Here is a 22,711-nt window from a genome sequence, read left to right on the forward strand (position 1 = left end):
AAGTGGTGAACACGGCAAGGGACAGACCCAGGAAAAGGAAGAAATGGAGCAGCCACTGCAGAAGAGACAGAAGACTGACCACCCTTTGGGAAGAGATGATGGCTACCAGCCTACAGGAAACAAGAGAAGAGGATAGGCTCATAGACTTGCTCCTAACTTCCTACAGGCTGTACCCAACAGGCAGATTAATGATGAGATGAGTGGAGATAGGCTATGGATGATATGATGGAAAAGATGAGAAGAATCAGGAGGAAACCTAGGGAGCTACAGTCAAGAATCTGTATATCCATAGGGAGGAGCTCTCTAATCAACATGCTCATCATGATGAATTTTGCCTTATGCTTCTACAATTTTCCATGAGATTCATATAGTGATCAGACTTCTTCTTCTTCTTCTTCTTCTTCTTCTTCTTCTTCTTCTTCTTCTTCTTCTTCTTTTGGTTTTTTGTTTGTTTGTTTGTTTGTTTTTGGTGAGAGGACTTCTCTCTGTAGCCTTGGCTGTCCCTCAAATTACTCTGTAAAACAGGCTCTGCATCCTGAGTACTGGGATCAAAGGTATGCACCACCACCCCCACTACCACCACCACCACCACCACCACCATCATCACCATCACCACCAATACTGCTGCCAGGCTTTATTTTTCTATTCATTTATTTTATTGAGAAGGGGGTAGGTGTTGGGGTGGGGAGCATCTCTGCACATAGACCTGGAAATCATGACCTGGACCAGACCTGCCAACTTCTTCTTCCTTGTATTTTCCTGACATGCATTTACTGATCTGTTTGTGGTGAGCCTTGTGTTATTTCCATGGGTCTTTTGTTACCAGCTTCTAATTGGAGATTTCCTTCCCACTCAGTGTAAGTTTCTGTACACAATGCAGTTTTGCCAATTTGTATGGGAAAATAATGTAAGCAAATAAAGCAACTGAAAAGCAAAACAAACAAACAACAACAAAAACAGTATAAGCTAAGCATGGTAGTTCACGCCTTTGATCCCAGTACTCTGAAGACAGGGCAGGCAGATCACCATGTGTTTGAGTACACAGTGAGCTCCAGATCAGCCAGAACTACAGAGAAAAAACCCTTTCTCAAAAAGGAAGACAAACAAACAAATTGGCACGCCAGAGTTCCATATTTTGAGTGATAGTCCCTGGACTCTGTCACTCCCCATCTGAAATTTCCCTGCGAGTGTCACACAGAAGCTGGCAGCTGAGAAAAGGAAAAGCAGACCAATAACCAAATGGCAATAAATCTTCAAACAGAGAAAAGGGTAAATTAGAATAAGACTAAGTAATCAGAAAAGAATAAATCTAAACTGATTCTCCCAAAACCCGTTACAGCAACTATTCCTAAAATAATTTAGTCACAAATGGCTTAACCTCATTTGTCTGTTGAATATATATCTTGTGTTTTAAGAAATGTAGATCAAAGCTCAATATGGTGACAGAGACCTGAAATCCCAGCATTTGAAAAGTTAGACCTGTCTGGCTGGGGTGTGTGTGTGTGTGTTGGAGACTGCAAGGAAGGGAATCAATGAATTACCCACAAAGAGAAAAGCACAAGAAAAGTGTTTTAAAGTTTATCTTTCTAGGCTGTGGTGGCAGCACATGCCATTAATACCAGCAGTCAGGAGGCAGAGGAATGTGGATCTCTGAGTTGGAGGCTAGCCTGGTCTACAGAGTGAGTTTAGGACAGCTACGCTACACAGAGAAACTCTGTCTTGAAAAACTAAATAATAGTAGTAGTAGTAGTAGTAGTAGTAATAATAATAATAATAATAAGCAATAGCTTTACCTTTAGGAGGATTTTACAAAGAATACTATGAGAGGGAAGTAGATGGATCCGGATCCATGACCTTGAGAAATGACTCTCTACTTTATGGTGCTGTCTGCCTCTAGGACTTGAGAACCAGCCTGGCAATCTAAAGTCACTTGTAGGGCTGGCCATCCAATTGTCCTGATCTAATTTGCTTTGATTCTTATGAATCCAGGAGGATGTTTTTCTTTCATCTGATGTCAGTTGGGCGGTTTAGTGTTACTACATAAAGTTCTTTCGGATGTAGGAACCTTAACTTTCGGATGTTTTTAGTCCCTTAACTATAAGAAACACATACATCCTATTTTGTAGAAGATATGTGAAAGCCAAAGTGTTAAAGGTCAGAGGAAGTCCATTTGGCCAGACTTGCAGCCATTTATCCTATAATGGTATTAGTCAGAGATGAATACAGGCTTATGAATTGGGTACAAAAAAATGGGGGCATTTGAGGCTGCATATTTAGTATCTGCCAAACCTCTAATATGCTATGCATATAGTTTTAGTTCCTTCTCCTCCTCTTCTTCCTCCTCCTCCTCCTCCTCCTCCTCCTCCTCCTTCTTCTGCTTCTCCTTTTGGTTTTTCAAGATAGAGTTTCTCAAAATGAGAGAGAGAGAGAGAGAGAGAGAGAGAGATTCTCTGTAGCTCTGGCATTCCTGGAACTCATTCTCTACGCCAGGCTAGCCTCGAACTCAGAGATCCACCTGCCTCTACCTTTCAAGAGCTAGGGTTAAAGGCATGCACCACCATCACCCAGCACTTTTTGCTTCTTTACTGTAGCAATCCTAGTGGGAAAGTGAATAACCTGTAATAGAGCAGTCATGGTAACATCTGCTGGTACATGGAGTACCAGTTGAAGTTAAGAATGTGTAGTTACCAGATTTTGCCAAATTCTTGGCAAGCTCCATACTCATTATTTGGAGTAATTTTAATAGTGTCCATGTTTCCTTTTGCCAAAATAGAAGTTCTAGAAAGAGCAATATTCTCAATAGCATAAAGAGAAAGAAATAAGAGAGTGACCGCAAGTACTCACGTGTGTCTCATTCTGTTTCTAAGACCCTCAGATTGAAAAAAAAAAACTATTCCTAAGTCCTGGTACTCTGCAGAATTCTTTTTACAACCCTGTAGCAGCCCTGAAAGCTGGTCTTTGAGACTGTTATCTGGTGCTGGAATCAGGGACCAATAAAAAGATAATCAAAACACTATCCAAAAGAGGTAGTCCTCATGGAGGTTGTCCCCCACGTTGGCACCTTCTGGGAGTGTTCAAGAGAGAGGACTCACTAATCAGCAGCCTCTGATAGCTCTCAGTCAGGATTCTGCAGATCCCCTGGACATGGAAAGCCAGAAAAGACAGGTGAGTAGTCTAATTCCCCAACTTTCCTTTGTCTTTTCCTTTGTCTCTGTTTTTTTCTCAAAATGGCTCAAACAGAATCTAGAGAATAGCAATTGTTCATTGAGATTATTAAACACATGCTTAAGAAGAGAGGAATTAAATTTACTATTAGCCAGATGAATGACTTTCTTAAGTTCATACAAAAAGTCAGCCCCTGGCTTCCAGACTGGAGGACCCTAGATGTAGACAATAGGGATAGATATTAAGATAATTGGTGTACAAAAAAATGAAGGGATGGACATGGCTCTTACAGCATTTGCCATTTGGAATGTACTTAGAAAAGCACAGGCAAATGGTCAAGAGCTGATGTACAAACCAGATCCGGAACCAACTGTCCCCATAAGGAAAGACCTCCACTTTCACCTCACTCAGAATCTAGAAAGAATGCTTATCCTTTAATAACAGATCCCAGAGAAAACAGCTCAGAAGAGGATACTGACAAATCAGACATGGACAAATTAACCTATGAGGAGGAAACTGACTTGGAGAAGGAGGCAACAGAGTATCATAATCCTAAATCTCTCCCCCTGCAAGGTTTAACCATACATTCCAAACGGCCTGAGCCCCCAAGGAACGTAAAAAAGAAACAAAGGAGACCTCTGAGTTTTCTTGACTTTATAGGTCAGGCTCAGCTACAGGGGATGACAGGCAACAGAAAGCCTATGTTTACTCTGAAACTCTCCGCCCCTCCCTCCCTTCATGGGAAAACTCATTGCAATTTCACTTGGGATCTAAGAAAGAGACAGTAAAATGCTATACCCTTATTTGGCTTCCCCTGCTGTTCCTACTTGTAAATCATTCCACAGGACCCCCTGAGGGCATAAAAGACAGAAAGTAGAGGCTGCTACAACCACTGCCTGCTTCAGTCAGAGCATTCATCAGGACAAATCACTGGGAGAGGAAAGGAAAGAGTTAACTTCCAAACTGCCTGCAGCATGGATATCAGCTTGCAACAGCCATGGCTATTTGATTAGCTACAAAGCAAGCTTCCCTGACAGGCTGACAGCTTCTGCTGAGCTTGCCAACCCACTTAGGCTAACTGGAAATTGAAAGATGATTCTCCGCTCTTACTTTATTCCAGCATTAGGGACCTGTTTCTTCAGCTGTCTTCTCCTATTCCTACTCTAAATATCTTGGAGCTCCAAGTCCGAGAGAAATCAACACTTTTATGATTGTTAATCACAAAATGTTAGTTTAAAATGTTTTATACACTTAGAAATATAGAATGTAATGCACAATTTCTTTATTTTTCTAGATTCCCCAATAGTTTAACTTTATAACCCCCTTTTGTAACCCTTCATAGGCTATCTCCTTAGTAGATAACAGAACAGCTGGATGTTCTTTTACAGCTGCAACTGCCCACTAATTAGGAAGCTAATAGATTTATTACATGTGTGTTATCAGAACACGACTTTTTTGTTTTGTTTTGTTTTGGGGTTTTTTTTTTTTTTGGTTTTTTGGGTTTTTTTTGTTTTTTTTTTTTTGTTTGTTTGTTTTTTTCGAGACAGGGTTTCTCTGTGTTGCTTTGGTGCCTTTCCTGGATCTCACTCTGTAGACCAGGCTGGTCTCGAACTCACAGAGATCCACCTGGCTCTGCTTCCCGAGTGCTGGGATTAAAGGCATGCGCCACCACCGCCCGGCAACACTCTGCTTCTTATCATTTGCTTTAGAAATAAAATGTAAACTTCAAATAAAACTTTTAATGCCTGAAGAATTTCTGTTAAATATATATTAGTTGTGTATAACAAAGAGAGGGACGGATATGGAGAAATAAATAAATAAATAAATAGAAAAGAGTGACCATCAGTACACATGTGTGTGTCTCATTCCATTTCTAAGAAAAAAAAAATTATTCCTAAATTCCGCTACTCTGTGGCATTCCTTTTACAACCCTGCAGCAGCCTTGAATGCTGGTCTTTCAGGCTGCATTAACACAGGCTGACTTCCTAGTGGGCTTAGGGTGTCTGAGGGAAACTGTGGCAAAGCCAATTATAATCTGTCTTCTAAAACTGCTTTCTAAGAGGCATCACCACAGAGAAATCAATCTGGGTTATTTGAAGAGACATCCAAGAACCTCTCGTTGCTTCAAGCGATTTTGATGGCTGTGAGGTGATCATGCTGAGGGAAAGAGGATCTTGGTCTAAAAAGGCTAGATGTATACAGACAGATGTAAAGTGTTAAGTGACACAAGAGGATGAGGAATGTTGGTCACAGGACTTGTTCCTAGGTGGTCTGCTGGCCCATAGATATTTTGTCGTAAGTACTTTTAAGGGAGTAGACATAACATTAAGAGCATGGGGTGAATGAGGATCCTTGAATAAGAGGCTAGTTTCCTCAATTAGGATGACTGTTGCTGCCATGGCACACAGACACTGGGGTACATGTGTTGTATTGGGGTCCAATCATTGTGAAAAGTAGGGCACTAGATGGACCCAATAAGGAAAAGGCCACCCAGGAATGCTTTCAGCAATCCCATTATTTTTATGGGAGAATAGCTGAAAGGCTTATCAAAATTATGTAAACTGCAGTTCAGAGATATGGACTGTGCTAGATGTAGAGTTTCAAAGAAAGTAAAGTTCCTGAGGGAAATACAAGATCCTAAAAAGGGGGGTGAAGGAGGGAACAAGAGAAAGGGGCCTTAGGAATCCATTAGTGGCAGCCAGTATTTCCTAGAAATGTACGTAACTGCTTGTTGTTTGGGAGGATAGAATGGACAAAAATGATCACTGCTAAGCATTTTGAGGTAAGCTTTGGAGTTCACCAAGGCATCTCATGTTCTAAGCTAGAGCAGGTTTTTGCAGCCATTGACTTTAAGATCCTAGAAGCTTCAGGGCCTTATTCAGCGGGAGCTTTCTGAACAATGAGAGCCTGTAAAGACACTCTGCCTCACTTGTTATAAAATAAGAAAATATCAATGTTATACAAAACTGGAACCTTGGGTAAAGGCTATGCAATTTGAACCATATTTAACTATTGGTGAAAATAGTGAGGGAGAATCATAGTATAGCTGGGGTATTCAACTTTAGGTTAATTTTCTCTCTCTAAATTCAAATCTAAGAGAAATGACAAGTCAGGGTATAAAGGAATCTAAAATATGAGTAGAGGATGTTCACTGTGAACCAGGACACAGCAACATGAGAGGATAAAAAGAATTTATGACACTTAAGTATCTTTTCTAATTAATGTGATGGTGTCTGAGTCCATTTGTTCCTCTTCCTCTGTTGACAATGTTGGGGTTACAGGTGAGGAAGTGAAACTAGACATCCTGTTGAGAAGGGAAATTTTCTCTGTCTTGTGAGAAGTGACACTGAGCTTCTAGAGGGAAAGCTTTGTTCCTATCCTAGGCAGCACCCATGGTCTGTGGTCAGGACAGTCCCACCTCATGTGTGTGAATCCCACACTGGAAGAGGCTTCCTGAAAGATGTCATTCTCTTCAGAGGGTTTCTAATCCATTCAGTTTTCTATAAAGAAAAGAATGTAGGAAGCTTGAGGTTGGTCTGGGAGTACAGAAATAAAATACTTTCTTTGAAACATCTGGGATGTGGATTCGAGATGGACTCTTGGGGATAAGTAATTTATTAAAAGAGTTGTTAATGTCATGGATAGACAGAAAACAGCATGGTGGTATTGTGTTCCCCAAAATATTGTGCACGCTAATAAACATACCTGGGTTCAGAGAACAGGACAGCCACAATATTAAACATAGAGTTTAGGCAGTGGTAGCACACGCCTTTAATCCTAGCATTCCAGAGGTAGAAATCCCTCTGGATCTCTGTGAATTCAAGGCCACACTGGAAACAGCCAGGCATGGTGACTCATGCCTTTAATCCCAGAAAGTGAGCTTTTAATCCCAGGGAGTGAGGAAGAAAGCAGAAAGGTATATAAGGCGTGAGGACCAGAAACTAGAAGCTTTTGGCTGCTTAAGCTTTTAGGCTTTGAGCAGCACAGTTCAGCTAAGATCCATTCGAATATGAGGACTCAAAGGCTTACAGTCTGAGGAAACAGGATCAGCTGAGGAACTGGCAAGGTGAGGTAGCTGTGGCTTGTTCTGTCTCTCTGATCTTCCAGCGTTCACCCCAGTAACCGGCCTCAGGCTTGATTTTATCAATAAGACCTCCTAAGATTCCTGCTACAATGGTGGGGCTCCGAGAGGAGTCCAGGCCCCAGCACCAGAGACAGACAGCATGGCTGGGGCCTCTGAAGAGAGGAATAAGGGCCCATGTGGCAGAAGCAAGGGCACCATTTTTTAGCTCTCTGAGAACTGAGATGGGATAAGCAGACAAGGAGAATTCTGAGAAGAGAAAGACTGAGTCAGAAAATGCCAACCTGCTGTCCAGGGAGCAGCATGTAATGGCACAAGGTAAAGCCACAGAACACGTGTTGACATATAGATTAACAGAAATCGGCTGAGTTTAAATATAAGAGCTAGTCAGAGGCAGGCCTGAGCTAATGGTCAAGCAGTTTTGATTAGTATAAGCCTCTGAGTGATTATTTTATAAGTGGCTACTGGGTCTGTGGTCCTGGGCAGGACTGGAGAAAACTTCAGCTACATCTGACCTCCATACTCAGGCTATGGCATGTGTGTATACACATAGATACACATATACATAAAATATACTAAAAAGTAAGGGTCCAGCCCTTTAGAGGGAGAGGCAGGCTGATCTCTGTGAGTTCTAGGTCAGCTGGGCTACACAGGACCCTATAAAGGGACCATTGTGATACTATAGTATAAACAGACTGCATATTTCTATAGTCTCTAGAGAAAGCAGCTTTCCTGGGAGGACTTTTTCTTGTCAAAGTGGTTGACAGACTTGTAGTTACCATTACAGAATTGGACAATTGCATGTCTTTGTTCTTTATCAGAAACTCTCCTTTAATACATATTCATATTCATACAAGGTTGATATGACTAAGTGTTAGAGTAGGAACAACTCCTTACAAGAGAACAGAATCTCTGGGCTGGATAGAGATCTGGTATTACAGCAGGATCATTCCTTGGCCTAAGGACACCCCTAGGAAGGTGTACTCACCTTAATCCATGCTAAAGAGACAAGCAGGATAATTAGTCCTCTAATGAGATGCTATATTTTTTTCTCCCCAGAATCCCAGCCCTTAATGCAGTAGCAGATGGATCACAGCCATGTAGATTTGTTAGTCTGCCCAACTTCGGGATTAGCCCTTTTCCCTCCCTTCTGTCTCTGCTCTAAGCATGCTCTCCTTAACACCTTGGGTCTTCCCATCAATATTTTCAGCTTCCTTACTCTTCCTTTAAAGCCTCCTTCCTTGCCATGTGGCTGTTTGTCTGCCCTGTGTCTGACCTCCATGACAGTTTAAAATGGCCTTTATCCCTTCTTTCCTCCATTCTCCTGCTCCAGGAAGCTGCTGAGGCTTGGCAGCTTGCTGATCCTGAGGTTTTCCTTTTTAACTTGATATTGACCTTGAGATTCTTCTTTTGTCTACTCTTAAATTACTTTATTATTGACACTAAGAATCCCAAAAGAGAACCCCAATTCCTCATGTATCATTGTTATACACCTATAATCCTAGCACATGAGAGGTGTAGACAGAAGAACAAAGAGTTCAAGATCATCCTCAGCTACATAGCAAGAGTTTGAGGTTAGCCTGGGCTACAAGAGACCCTGACTCAACAAAAGAAAAGAAACCAAAACACAAGAGGGGGAATCCATGAAGTTCTATCAACAGGACAGCCAGCATGACAGTGGAGTAAAGGGGTGATTGGGATAACATGAAGGAGATCCAAGGTGTCTGCCTGCCGTGCACCAGGTAAGACAGAAGCTATGGGATATTTGTCCCAAATAAAGAAAGTTGGTAGAGTTCCAGATGTGTTTGAACTCATGTCCCTATGGGAGGGCCCAAAACAGCTTGACCACATAGCTGCTATGACAGGCTTAGAGGCCCAGACACAGCTTCTAGCAGCCAATACCTGGACCCAGGAAAAGCCATATAAGCTGACTCCACACAGGGAGGGCTTGCATCTAAAGGGAAATACCTGACATTCCAAACATTCCCCAATCTAAAGGGAAATACCTGACATTCCAAACATTCCCCATACCCGTAGACAAATGTCAGCCAATCAAGGTCCTGAACCCCTGTAAATCCCTGTACTACAACCTGGGTTATGATTAAAAAAAAAAAAAAAAAAAAAAAAAAAAAAACACCCTGCCTGGGCTCTGGCCTTTCTGATCTCACCACTTCATTGAAAATAAAGGCTCTTTACATTTACAAACGGGATCTGGTCTCCATGGTGGTCCTTTGGAGGTCCCCGTAATCTGGGCATAATATCCCTACACATATACAGATGTTTGGGTGCATAGGGGTACATATGTTTATTTGCTTGTTTGCTTGCTTGCTTTTAGATCAGGTCTTCTGTAACCCAGACTGACATGGAATTTTCAACCTTCCTGCCTCAACCTCCTAGGTGCCAGTATTATAGGCATTTGTCACCAGGCCTGGATTAAAGGAGATCTGGACCCTGGGAAATGTTTGAGAATGAATTTATAATAGGTACATTGTATATATTTGTTTGTAATGCTACAACTGTTGGTTTTAAATAAACAGCACTTTTACTCTGTGAGGAAAGGTCATGAGGCATGACAAAACCCAATATCAGAGCTTTCTTGGAGCCAGGGGTGGGAGTAGGGGTAGGGGGCGTAGACAAAGGAGAGTGACCAGGCCTGTGAAAGACATGTGCAGGGAGAGAGAAAGTGGGGGGAGGAGGAGAGAACAGAAGAGGAGGGAGGAGTATGTGACTGGCTTTTTAAGGATTTCCCTACATATGCACATGTGGGCTTATGGAGCTATACTATGGATGTGCAGACAGTATGACCGTGCTGCACATTTGCATGAACATGCAGCACTTGGATGATGTAAGACGTAAGACCCCTTACTTAGCTACTGAATTGTGCATGTGCAGTAATATAGCTGAAGGAGTGGCCAGGAATTCTAACAACAACAAAATACCAGGGGCTGGGTATCTCACACAGAACAAAAGTTTATTTCTCATAGTTCTGGAGGCTGGTAGACCCAAGGTCAAAGTGATGGCTAATTCAGTGTCTGCTGAGTGCTCACTTCTTGGTACAATGACGCTGTCTTTTTGCTGAGTTCTCAGCATGGCAGACATGGTAAAAGAGCTCCTGGGTTCTCAGTTGTGAGAGGACTAAACCCATTCATAAAGGCTCCCCGTCCTGATCCCATTATTTCCAAAGTCCCTACCTCAAATACCATCACATCCAGGATTAGGTTTAAATAGGAACTTTTGGATATAACTGGCCTGAGGATAGTCTAAAGACACTTGTGTCCTTCCTGTTGAATATGTGACTATGAATTAAGATACCTCAGGGAATTGTAATTGTCCCAGGAATCTCATGCTGAGAGACAAACACTCAAACCTGGTGCCAGCCAGAAGAGGAACTTGTCCCCAGAAGAGATGTTTCACACACTTCTAATAATGTGTTGGACCACTTGTGGGATGAAACTACAGACCAGACAATGGAGGGTTAATGGTGAGCTAGACACACCCTGGACTTGGACAGCCTAGTTATGCACATCTGTTACCTTCTGTTAAACATTGTCCTCATGTGAGGATTCTGAATATATACTTGGGAGCTGCTAGACCTCTCTGCCCTTATCAATGTGCCCATATTGAATAAATCTCCTTTACTCACTTGCTTTATACTATTTTGCTCTTTTTAATTACCTTGTTGAACAGACAACTGACCATGGCTTGTTAGGCCTTAACTCTGGTAACAGCCCAGGCTAGCCTAGGCTAGCCTTAATCTCCCTCTCTCTCTCCCTCTCCGTCTCCCTCTCCCTCCCCCCTCCCCCACTCTCTACAATTTTTGAGACAGGATCTCAGTATGTAGCCTTAGCTGGCCTGGCTAACCCTAACCCTCACCCTAACACTTGCTTTGTAGACTAGGCTGGCCTTGAACTTACAGAGATCTACCTCCAAGTACTGGAATTAAAGGCATGTTCACCATGCCTGACTAGCCTTAATCTCTTAATAATCCTCCTGTTCCAGTGATATCAAGTGCTGGGATTAAAGGTAGGTATAAGACACCATATATGGCCCACAAATATTAATTATTATTATGACTTTAATTTTTTTAGATTAATATGTGCTTTATATGTACGGGTGTTTTGACTAAACATATGACTGTGCACCATATGCTCACAATGCCAGAGAGGGTATCAGATCACCTGGTCCCAGATCCAGGAACCCAGCCTGTGACCTTAATTGCTGAACCATCTCTCCATTCCGTACTATTATGACTTTATAATTGAGAATTCAATAAATTAAATTGTGATTATTGTTCCTTTATTGCATTGATTCTATATACACCCATTTTAATAAACATTTCCTTCCTATTTGTTGAATGCTGTAGACAGAATTTCCCTGTTACCAGAATTAAGGGGATGACCAGTCACTTTCTTATTAGATTTGAGGCCTGGTCCGCAGGTGGGAATTTATGCTTCGTGCTGTAAACTTGGAGAAAAGCCCATAGCAAAGGGATTCATAAGCCCTAGGGAGTAGGTAGGGCTCCACATACTACTGTTGTGCTGCTAAATGGTAATTTTGTCAAATGGCCTTATAAATATTTGTGTGGATACCCACAGATTATTGCTACTCTTACCCTTGGTCAGAGAAGCTTGTTCTTACACTTAATATAGAGCCTAACTGATCAAAATGCTGCATGTAAGTGTCTGTTGAACATTAGGTCCTAACAGGACATCTGCATCACTCCCTCTGAGGTTTAGTTAACAACATGCCAAAGATTGTTAGGGCTGGAGGATAGGGAGCTCTGTGAAATGCCATCTTGTGGACATGGCCATTGCATTCCAGAGCTCACAGCTCATGACAGTAGGTGAGGTACTTATTGGGAAGGATGGGTACAGTGGGCATTGGAAGGGGATGAGAGGGGTTAATGGTATACATGAAAATGACCAAAATGCATTAAAAATGTGTGTTATTGTCATACAGAATAAGTAAATAAATAAATAAGGTATCCTAGAAAAGAAATATATGTTTTTTAGAAAAAAATGCCTAGAAGTATACAAAATAAATGTTTTTTAAAATAGCAACATCAACACCTCAAGGCCAAGCCCCAGCAAATTCTCTCCCCCACCTCTCTCCCCTCCTACCCCACCTCTCTCTGCTCTCATTATGTAGCCCTGGCTGTCCTGGAACTCACTGACGTCAATTCATAGAGATCTGCCTACCTCTGCCTCCAAAGTTCTGGCCACCAGGCACAACTACCAACAACCATTTTCTAGAGCCACACTCTACCTCCTAAATGTTCCAAACATTTGTAATCAGCACCACAGTTGGTACAAAAGTGTTCAAGCACATGAGCCTATGGGGATATTTTATAGTTAGATCACAATCCTGAAACAATATCCAGTTTTAGGGATGAGCTTAGGAAATATACAGAAATTTCCCCCTCTAGGGAGATCCATGCAACCCCTTAGAGCCCTCCTTGCTACTTAGTCTCTCTGGATCTGTGGGTTGTAGTGTGATTATGCTTTACTTAACAGCTATCATCCACTTAGAAATGAGCTTGTGGGTGTGGCCATCCAATGACTGATCTAAGTTGAGGCCCAAGCCATGAGAGGGAACATGTGCCTGACACTGCTGGATGGCTAGGAACTGGAAGCAAGATGGTCAGAGACCTAGGGTAGAATCAAACATGAATGACAAAAAAAAAAAAAAAAAAAAAAAAAAGGAAATGTAATGATTCCCAATAATGTTCTTGTATACTCATAGATTGACCCCTAGCCCAGTCAGCATTAGAGAAGCTTCCTCCAGCAGCTGATGGAAGCATATGCAGAGACAAACAGTCAAACATTAGGGAACCTCAAAGAAGAAGGGGAGGGATTAGAAGGATTATAGGAGCCAGAGGAGTCAAAAACACCAGGAGAACAGGCCCACAAGATCAACTAAGCAGGGCTCATAGGAGCTCACAGAGACTTCAAGTGGCAATTATGGAGCCTGTGTGGATCTTCACTAGGTCCTCTGCATACGTTATGTGGTTGTTTAGCTTGGGGTGTTTGTGGGACTCCTAACAGTGGGAGTGGGGGTGTCTCTGACTCTTTCACCTGCTGGAGGGACTCTTCCTTCTACTGGGTTGCCTTGTCTAGCCTTCATATGAGGGTTTATGCCTAGTCTTATTGCATCTTGTTATGATGTTTGGTTGGTATTATTGGGAGGCCAGCTTTTGTCTAAAGGGAACTGGAGGAGTGCATCTAACTGAGAAGGGAGGTTGTGGGGAATTGGGAGGAAGGGAGGGAGGTAAGGCCTCAGTTGAGATAAATTGTACGAGAAAAGAAAAAAGAAAAAGAAATGAAAAGGCACAGAAAATCTCAACTTCCCTGTATACTGCAGTCCCCTGAACATCTTAAGATTCAGAGTGTCTGTGTTAAGAGTCTGTATAATAAACTTGGACTGAGCCTGCTGATGTTAGGACTACAAGCTGCAAGGATGTAAACCAGGATCCCCAGTCAATGCACAGTGTTTCTGAGATTGGAGGGATGTTAATCTGAGTATTCCATTGTTGCAACAAATCTCAATTTGTTGCAACAGCACAGTCTCACTCATAGTTGATAACATGAGTCATTATTGAAGAAGACTGTATTCTCCTATACTCAGCAATCAGGCTGAGGCAGGGAGTAGAAGTTGTAACACTCACTTTTCTCATTAATGTAAAAAGCAAAACAAAACGAAACAAAATAACCAAAAATAAATAAATAAATAAAATAAAACCTGAAAGAAGTAACTTAAGGCAAGAAGGATTTATTTTGGTTTTTGATTTAAGAAGGTACAACCCATCCTGGCAGGAAAGGCATAGTGGGGTTCATGGAAGCTGGAGCACATGGCTGAGATTACTCACATCTCCATGCATCAGGAAGCAGAGTGTGAGGATGCTGGCTCTTATCTGGCTTTCATATTTTCTTCAGTCTGGGACCCCAAATCACGGGCTGGTGTTACCCACATTCAGTGCAGTCCCCTCTCCTCAGTTAATCTTCTCTGGAAACACCTTCACAGACATTTCCAGAATTGCAAGTCCTGTGAGATTCTATACCCTGTCAAGTTGACAATGGAGATTTGCCATCACAGCTACATAGTGAGTTCCAGGCCAGCCTGAGGTACAGTGTGAGACCCTGCAAAAGAGAGAGAAAGAAGAAGTAATATCTGGTCTCCCTGGTTTACAGTCTAAGATAGTGGATCTGGAAAGAGGCCTGAGCATTCTAGAACAAGGTTTGAGGTCACTGATGTCAATCATTGGAGCAGCACCTACAATGAAGAACAGTCCCAAATGTCATCACCCTTGAGTTGTCATGTTGGGTACATATTGTTTTCTCCTTTTTATTTTCAGAGTATTCTTTTAGTCCTGTTTTGTAGCTAGAGTTTTTCTGGTCCTGCCTGGCCTACGGTCAGGACAAATCTCTCTCACCCACCAGTCCTGCAGCTGCTCAGACCCAACCAAGTAAACACACAGAGACTTATATTTCTTATAAACTGTATGGCCATGGCAGGCTTCTTGCTAACTGTTCTTATATCTTAAATTAACCCATTTCTATTAATCTATAAGTTGCCACGTGACTCGTGGCTTACCGGTATCTTAACATCTGCTTCTCATGGAGGCAGCTGGCAGCATCTCTCTGCCTCAGCCTTCTGCTTCCCATAATTCTCCTCTCTCCTTGACCCACCTATACTTCCTGTCTGGCTACTGGTCAATCAGTGTTTTATTTATTAACCAACCAGAGCAACACATTTAACATACAGAACATCCCACAGCACTTCCTCTTTTCTTTTTTTCAAAAAGGAAGGTTTTAACTTTCACATAGTAAAATTACATATAACAAAACAGTTATCAAGCAAGAATTAGTTACAATATCTAGTCTATTTATAATAACTAGTCTATTTGTATTTGGCAAAATTAAAGAAAATATTCTAGCTATCCTATATTTGTGAGTCTGAGGTTTCATATCTAACTTATCTCTTATCATAACCAAGGAAAATTATAACTATCTAGTCTTCAACTACATCCAAGACCTCAGAAGGATATAATATTACCTGAGAAACAGGAGAAGGATGTAAGCAACTTTCAGGAGTATTGCAAGAGTAGACAGAGACAGCTGGCAGCCTGGACAGTCACGTAATGCTCCTTTGTAAAGTTGGGGCATCTGTCTTCAGCCCACAGGCCTAGAGTCTCTCAGTCATTTCTCTCTGTGTCCTGTAGAATGTCTGGCAGTTCCCTCTGTGAAGCAGGAACCTGAAGAACCGTTTTGCCAAGCAAAGTTCAATGGTCACCTTCCTTTGGGTCCTGCATGTCCAGTTGATCAATCAGTCCAGGCAAGAACAGTTTCTTGCCCAACTGGCTATTTTTGCCAAGGTGAAAATAAACTGCATATGGAGTGTCTTCAATGCCCATCCTCCTCTCTGAAGTAAATCAGTGCTGCCAGGAGCAGACATGCCTCATTGTCCAGAAAGTCTAAATTTTTAAAACATTTTAAATGCCATATTCTGTAGGTCTTTGGAGTGTTTGAAGATTACCTATCTATCTGAAATATATCTATGTATACCTAGAAAACTTAACTAACATGCTACAAGTTTGATTATCATAGATGACTAATTATTAATCTGTATTTTTTAATTATCCATTACAATTTAAATGAGTTACATAAACATAATTCCTTAAACGAGAGTAGAAATACACACACAGTATAACAAAATTAACTTTAAATTTGTATCAATAAACTAAAATCTATACCAATGTAAAACATTTCAAACAAGTTGTTGTTCTTTAAAAGTAGGTTCAATAATCTATCCTTTTATTTTATCATATCTATTTGTCCTGACCATGGGCCAGGCAGGATTGGAGAAAACTCCAGCTACAAATGGCACCCAAGGTGGCAAGAATTCATTAAAAATCACTCGGCTTGGCTTGGCTCAGCTGGGCTTGGCGGCCCGGCAGGCAGCCCAGCTCCCCAGCTCGGGCCAGCTTGGCCTAGGCCCTAGGCCTGACCAACTGTAGCTACAAGCGGTTACCCACAACTGGAGCTACTTGAAGCCAGACTGACAACTCAAGCAGCTCAGGATATATATATATATATATATATATATATATATATATATATATATGTGTGTGTGTGTGTGTGTGTGTGTGTGTGTGTGTGTGTGTGTGTGTACAGTCATATTAAAAAATAGATAGTTTTTAAAAATAAAGTCTTTAATTAATATAAAAAATAAGTCACATAAAGATAGATATCACACAAAAAAATCTAGATTATGTTGTCTTTGGGATTTTTAACTACAAAGAGACATTTAATTATAAAGATTACTCAGTTAAACCAATATATATATTTTAAAGGTACCTTAACTTCAAAATTTGGATCTAAAGATATGTTACTTTAAAAAAGAGGCTCTACTTTTGTTTCTACAAAAAGCCAGAGACTTGCTGTGGGATGTTCTGTATGGCAAATGTGTTGCTAATTAGTCAATAAATAAAACACTGATTGGCCATTGGCTAGGCAGGAAGTGTAGGCGGGACAAGGAGGAGAATAAAGCTGGGAAGTGGAAGGCTGAGTCAGAGAGACACTGCCAGCCACCACAATGAGAAACAGCATGTGAAGATGCCGGTAAGCCACGAGCCATGTGGCAAGGTATAGATTAATGGAAATGGATTAATTTAAGCTATAAGAACAGTTAGCAAGAAGCCTGCCACGGCCATACAGTATGAAAGCAATATAAGTCTCTGTGTGTGTTTACTTGGTCGGGTCTGAGAGGCTGTGGGACTGGCAGGTGAGAGAGATTTGTCCTGACTGTGGGCCAGGCAGGAAAACTCAAGCTACAGAGACTATGGATTTGTTCCAGATTAAGATACATCAGGTTTAACCAGCCAAGACCCCCTAAAAGGTCTCTGATAACACCATGGCCCAGATGATCCAACATCCAGAATGGTTTCAAGACAACTGGCTCAGACAATACAGCCTCACGGACTACCCCATAAGCCTAAAAATTTCTTTATGTCCCCATAAGATACAGCACCCCAATCCAACAAAATAATAATAATAATAAAAAGCTACGCCCAAATTTCCAAATATACCAAGCTGGCTTTAGAGATAAAATTGACTCACTCCTTCTCTAAACCCAAACATATTACTAAAAAAAAGGTTAAGAGATTCTTTTGACCCATACCAGTACAGGACTTCAAGGTTTTAAATGCAAGGTTAGAGACTTGCTGAAAATAGGCATGCAGGGCAATTTGGCCTTGGGTGGTGAAACTAACATATTGGTCCCCTGCCTGTCAGCATGTCTAGGGATATAGCAATGTTTTATTGAATATTTAGGCATGCTTGTGTTTCAGCTTCTTCATAAGCAGCTGCAGGGTCCAGTACAGCTTTCATTAAATGCAACCAGTCATAGTAGGTTTGTAAATGCATTGTCCATGGTCATAGTACCTGTTCAAAATATGGCTGTTCAAAATCAGTCAGGACCTGATTCATTAGCAGCTTTATGAATCAAAGACAGATCTGTAAGAGGGGTGGGTACCCAGGGCTGGTTGGCAGCATTAGGTCCTACACTAACTGGAAGGGCAAAAGGATTAGTAGAGTGATACTTTATCGTTGGAGCTTGCATAAGGGGCTCAGGTACCGGGGCGGGGCAGGCTTTAGTTACTGAGGGTAGTATTGCCTGAAGAGAATCACTGTGATGTTCTTCATGGCATGAGGATGAAGGTAGGTCTGCCCAAGGATAGAGACTTGCCTCTTTGGGAGGTGAGGCGGGAGGGGATTGTTTAGGAGGTTTCTTTGATAGGTTGTTCTCATCCTCTAAATCTGGATCTACATATGGAGGTGGGAAGTCAAGTGAGAGGGTATCCATCTTTTGTGTTTAACAGGGGTCATTAAAAGCTTTAAGAACATCATCCGTGGTACCTTCTTTTATACAAGCTATAGTGCCAAATAAAATAGGAATAAATGGTGCATGTGGAGATTTACCTTCCCGAACTTCTCTTTTTCTGGTTAGGAATAAGAAACGCATCCAAAGGGCCGGGTCCCAGATATTATAAGGAGATATCCAGGGTGCTTGGCAGAGGTTTCAGCCCAAAAGCTAGCCAGGTTTGCACACTTGACGTGAATATCCCTAGTCTGTAAGAGAGCTTTAAGAGCTTCTTTCGCGGTAGCAGAGAAATTACCCATTGTTAGTTAAAGGGAGGGTAAAATTACACTCTCCTGGGGGTACTTGAGAAAGCTGTCAGTAGGTGTTAAAAGCTGCAGCCCTCTCCTGATCAGAACTGCAGCTGCTGAATGGGGCTGGGTGCTTCTGAGGCACCGGCGTGAAAGGCTGCAGAAGCTTGGGGCCGAAAATCCCCTTAGTGATTGAAGGCGATTGCAGCTGCAACTGCAGCAGCTTGATGCTTGGAGACCTGGAGGGAGGGACGCGCTTTCTCTCCTGCTTGTAGACAGAAGAGAGTGTTAGAATTTTAGGAGGGAGCGTCGTCTCTCTGCCGCTGCAGCCTAGCGGGGGAGAAAGTGCCCCGGGTACAGGCAGACCCTCCTTCTCTCTGCCCCCAGGACCAGCGAGTGGGAGAAAGCCTTTGAGGATCAGGCTGACATTCCCTCTCCGTAGCAGTGGGGGAAACAGCTCACGGGCTTGTCTAGGGGGTGGGGGAGAAAGGGCAGGGTAGCCTATGTTTGGTTTTGCCTTAGAGGAGAGCTTATCTCAAAATGGGTGGGGGCAGGACAGCGCTCGTGAGCTGCTGCCTGATGGGCGGGGCTTGGATCGTTTCTCTGGCTCCTTGTTGGAGGTGCTGCAGCGCTGCTGCAGCACCGCCTTGCAAATTCCCAAACAGCCGCTGCGGCTCCCTGCGGCAGCTGAGTTGGGCCCCGCAGCAAGGCTTACAACCTCTGTGGCTCCTAGCCGCTCTTTGCGCACGGGCGCAGGGAGTGTGCGCGGCTGCATCTGCTGTGGATTCCCACAGCTTGGGCGCACACAGGGCAGCAGCGCAGCCCTGGGGCAAGCCTCTGAGTGCAGGCCGGCAGGCGGGCAGGGCAGCCTACAGACGCACGGGGTTCCCCGCAGCTCGGGGCAGAGACTGGCTGGCGAGAATAGCCACGGCTGGGCAGGACAGCCTGCAGCTGGCTGCAAAAGCTCACTGAGGGCAGCTGGGACAGACGGGGGTGCAGTTGTTGGGCGGAACCTTCGGCAGCCAGCGGGACAGCTAAAGCCTCTCCCTGGGCTCACTGAGGGCACCAGGGACAAGGAGGGATGCTGCTGCTGGGTGGGCCTGCAAACTGCCAGTCGCAACAGCTAAAGCGGCTGCCTGTGCTCAGAGGCTACGGAGCCGGGACAGACTAGCGTGGGGACAAACCCAGGCAGAACTAAGGCGGGATGAGGGTGGGTGGGAAAGGTGGGAGGTGACAGACAGGCGAACAATAGAACTAAAGGAACTGGCGTACCACGAGAGGAACGTTCCCACTCCTCCCAGGGGTAGGGAGCAGGGGATTCCTGCAGGGAGTAGTCAGGAAGCCTTCCAGTGAATTTCAGATACAGGTCACTGCCCTTAAGGCTTTTAACTGGTGAACACGTAACCTGATTCCAGGATAGGACAATAGAGGCTAATAACCTTCGACCACACCCCAAAGAGGCTGTTGGGGTCCCTCCAGCAGGCAGAGAGCCCTTCAGTTTCTCCTGGAGAGTAGCCCCAGGCAAGAAACTTCAGTTGGTTCAGAGCCCAGAAGTCTTGGGCCGGAAATGAAAGAAAAGGCTTGTCTTTGTGGTACCTAGTGTGAGTGCTTTTTGGGAGACTTCCCCACACCGTGTCTCCGGAGAGAAAAGACCGTTCCGGAGGTCAGTTCTTGATTCCATTTCCTGGGTGGCCAGCCCTTATGTGGAAACACCTGGAGGAATCGAAAATAAACAGTATGTGGGAGCGAGGAAAAGGGAATGGAGAGAGGGGGGGAGGGAGAGAGACAGAGAGAGAGAGAGAGATCCCAACACGCACCAGTTCGAGAGGAAGAACAAAGAACTGAGAAAGAGGGGTCTACTCACTGAGAATCAGCCATATGGGGTGTATCACAACACTGAGTCACAATTGCAATCAGGACAGCAAGCTGGCCAGCAGAAAATAAAGAATATCCAAAACAGAAAGTTAAGGAGGAACCAGAGACCAAGCCCTAGGAATGGGTCCATATAGTCCACATTGGTGCCAGAATGTTGCTTGCTCTGCAAATGGGTTCCCACTGTCTCTGATCCCTGGGGCAAGGGTGTGAATAGATGCAGAACCAAACGACACAGGCTCTGGGAGGTTGTAAGCAATCTCATTTATTAACCAAAGGACTAAGGTATTTATATGTGTACTTTTTGGCAGGCTCTGCTTCCAGCTGCCATGGTGTTTCCTGATTGGCTCTGGGTCATATGTCAACAGGGGTCATCTTGAGGATCCAGTTTCAGGGTCCTCTGGGTCAGGATACTACTGCGCATGTCAGAGCTCTTGGTTAGCTTAAAGCATGGCCCAGTGCTTTAGGCCTATTCTCTCAGGTATGTACATATTTCTGCAAGTGCCTTGATTCTTGGATCCTCAGATCCCCTAGAGATAGTTATGAGCCACCCAACATGGGTGTGGGAACTAAACTCAGGTCCTCTGCAAATGCTCTTAACTACTGATTCATTTCTAAAGCCCCTGCATCCACTTCTTGATTGCTGAGTGTGCACCACCACACCAAGTTTATGGGATGATGATCAAGCCAATGTCCTCTGTGCCAGGCAAGCACTCTGCAGAGTTACAACTCCTGCTCTAGCTTCTCACTGCGTTGTGCAGCTGGTCTCAAACTGCCCACAGTCTTCCTGCCTCAGGCTCCTCAGTACTGACATTAGAGGTGTGAGACACTATGCCTGGTACAAAAGCAAAACTCTAACAAAGAGTCTAGTTCTCGTTGTGTGAACCACAAAGTTTGCTTTCTAACATTTGCAGGTGTCATAAAAAGTAGGTCAGTGGAAGAGTGACTGACTTGCCTTTAAATGAGAGGACATATCTTCTAAACATCAGTAAATCCATGTGGGTTGAATATGCTGTGTGGGAAAACAAGCTCAATTACACCCCAAGGGTACTCACAGCTAAAGCAGATTAGGAACTGGAAGTTTTAATGACAGTGGTATGACTTTTTCTTCTCTCTGGTTAGAGAAATTATGACTATCTGTCTCTACTGACCCTATTTCTCTTCTTATGTGCCACACTGACATATAGCTAGTTATATGTTAGGAGGACCCCTTCCCTGATAATCAGTAGCTTAGAAAACAGAGGACAGATGAAGAAAGAGAATGGGAAGGAGGAGGAGGAGAAAGAGGAGGATGGGAAGATACTGAAGAGGGGATGAGGATGAAGGTGAAGAAGATGAAGGTAATGAAGACAAGAGAGGAGGATGGAGGTGGAAAATACAAAAAAGCACTAATAGATTCTAATCTTTTAAAAAATTTTCTTTAAAAAAAATTTTTTTAAAGATTAGAATGGGGTCTCCATCGCCATTTTCTGGTTACATAAGGAGCTGAGGCTGCCATTTCACCCCAACCCTGGACTCTCCTACGCACCAGACGACCCCACTCCGGGTATCTCGGACTTCAGGGTTTAGGAGGACTGACTCAGGACTCTACCGAAGTTGCCATGGGCCCTTCCAATCACCGCGTCAATCTCCCAAGCCTGAACAGACTGATGACAGCAGCAGCATGGAGTCTTTGAACTCTGACATTCAGAAACTGAAGGAGAGACGGAACATGCTGGACAAGGAGATTTCCCAGTTAGTAAAAGACTTACCTGATGGTGCCTGCTCTCCGTTGCTCTTCCCCAGAGGCTACCGTGTGGGTGAACTGGAGAACCATATCTCCCTCCTCCACAAGTACAATGATGTCAAGGATGTGGCACAGATGCTGCTGGGAAAGCTGGCTCTGACCCGAGATGTCACCACCAAGGAGTTATATCCAGATTTTGGTCTAGGCCTGAGTGACTGAGCAGAGTCTTGCAGATTTTTATCTATAGCTCACAGGGACAGGTGGATGGGGACATAAAAAGCAGAGAGCCCAAACAGTACATTCATATGGTTTCCAGATAAAAAATACTAGAAGCCCAAAATTTCCTAAAGGGTCCAAATTAAGTTTAGGATGGGTCCTAGAGAAAGGGGTGGGTGGGAGGGGTGGGTATTATCAGTTCTGAGGTTCCTAAATGTATTTGTGAATGGATGTGTGTGGTTGTCCCTTTTGTTAATAAACATGAGCAGTCTCTTAAAAAAAATTCTTTTAATTTTTTTTTATTCTCTCCAATCCCTGGGAGTGAGTTGTAGTTATTTCTCTCCTGTCCCTCTTGTGTTCACTTGCCAATTTTTGAGATTCCTTTTCTCAAGACCACGGTTTTCAACTTTTTTTTTTTTTTTTTTTTTTTTTTTTTTAAAGATTTGTTTATGTATACGGAGTTCTGCCTGCATACATGCCTGCAGG

The 22,711-nt window shown here is 43.2% G+C and overlaps 1 protein-coding gene and 1 pseudogene across 1 annotated transcript; both read left to right on the forward strand.

The window, feature by feature from the left end:
* The first annotated feature begins 43 nt into the window (after positions 1-43).
* LOC131893754 (protein BEX3-like) lies at positions 44-371 on the forward strand (annotated as a pseudogene).
* A 21,225-nt stretch (positions 372-21,596) lies between these two features.
* Swi5 (SWI5 homologous recombination repair protein) lies at positions 21,597-22,410 on the forward strand. The gene is made up of 2 exons (XM_059243851.1): positions 21,597-21,623; positions 21,815-22,410. Exons 1-2 carry the CDS (start codon positions 21,597-21,599, stop codon positions 22,226-22,228), a joined length of 441 nt encoding a protein of 146 aa, XP_059099834.1. The 3' UTR covers positions 22,229-22,410.
* The last annotated feature ends 301 nt before the right edge of the window (positions 22,411-22,711 follow it).

This window comes from Peromyscus eremicus, chromosome 16_21, assembly GCF_949786415.1.
Source record: "Peromyscus eremicus chromosome 16_21, PerEre_H2_v1, whole genome shotgun sequence".
Lineage (NCBI taxonomy): Eukaryota > Metazoa > Chordata > Mammalia > Rodentia > Cricetidae > Peromyscus > Peromyscus eremicus.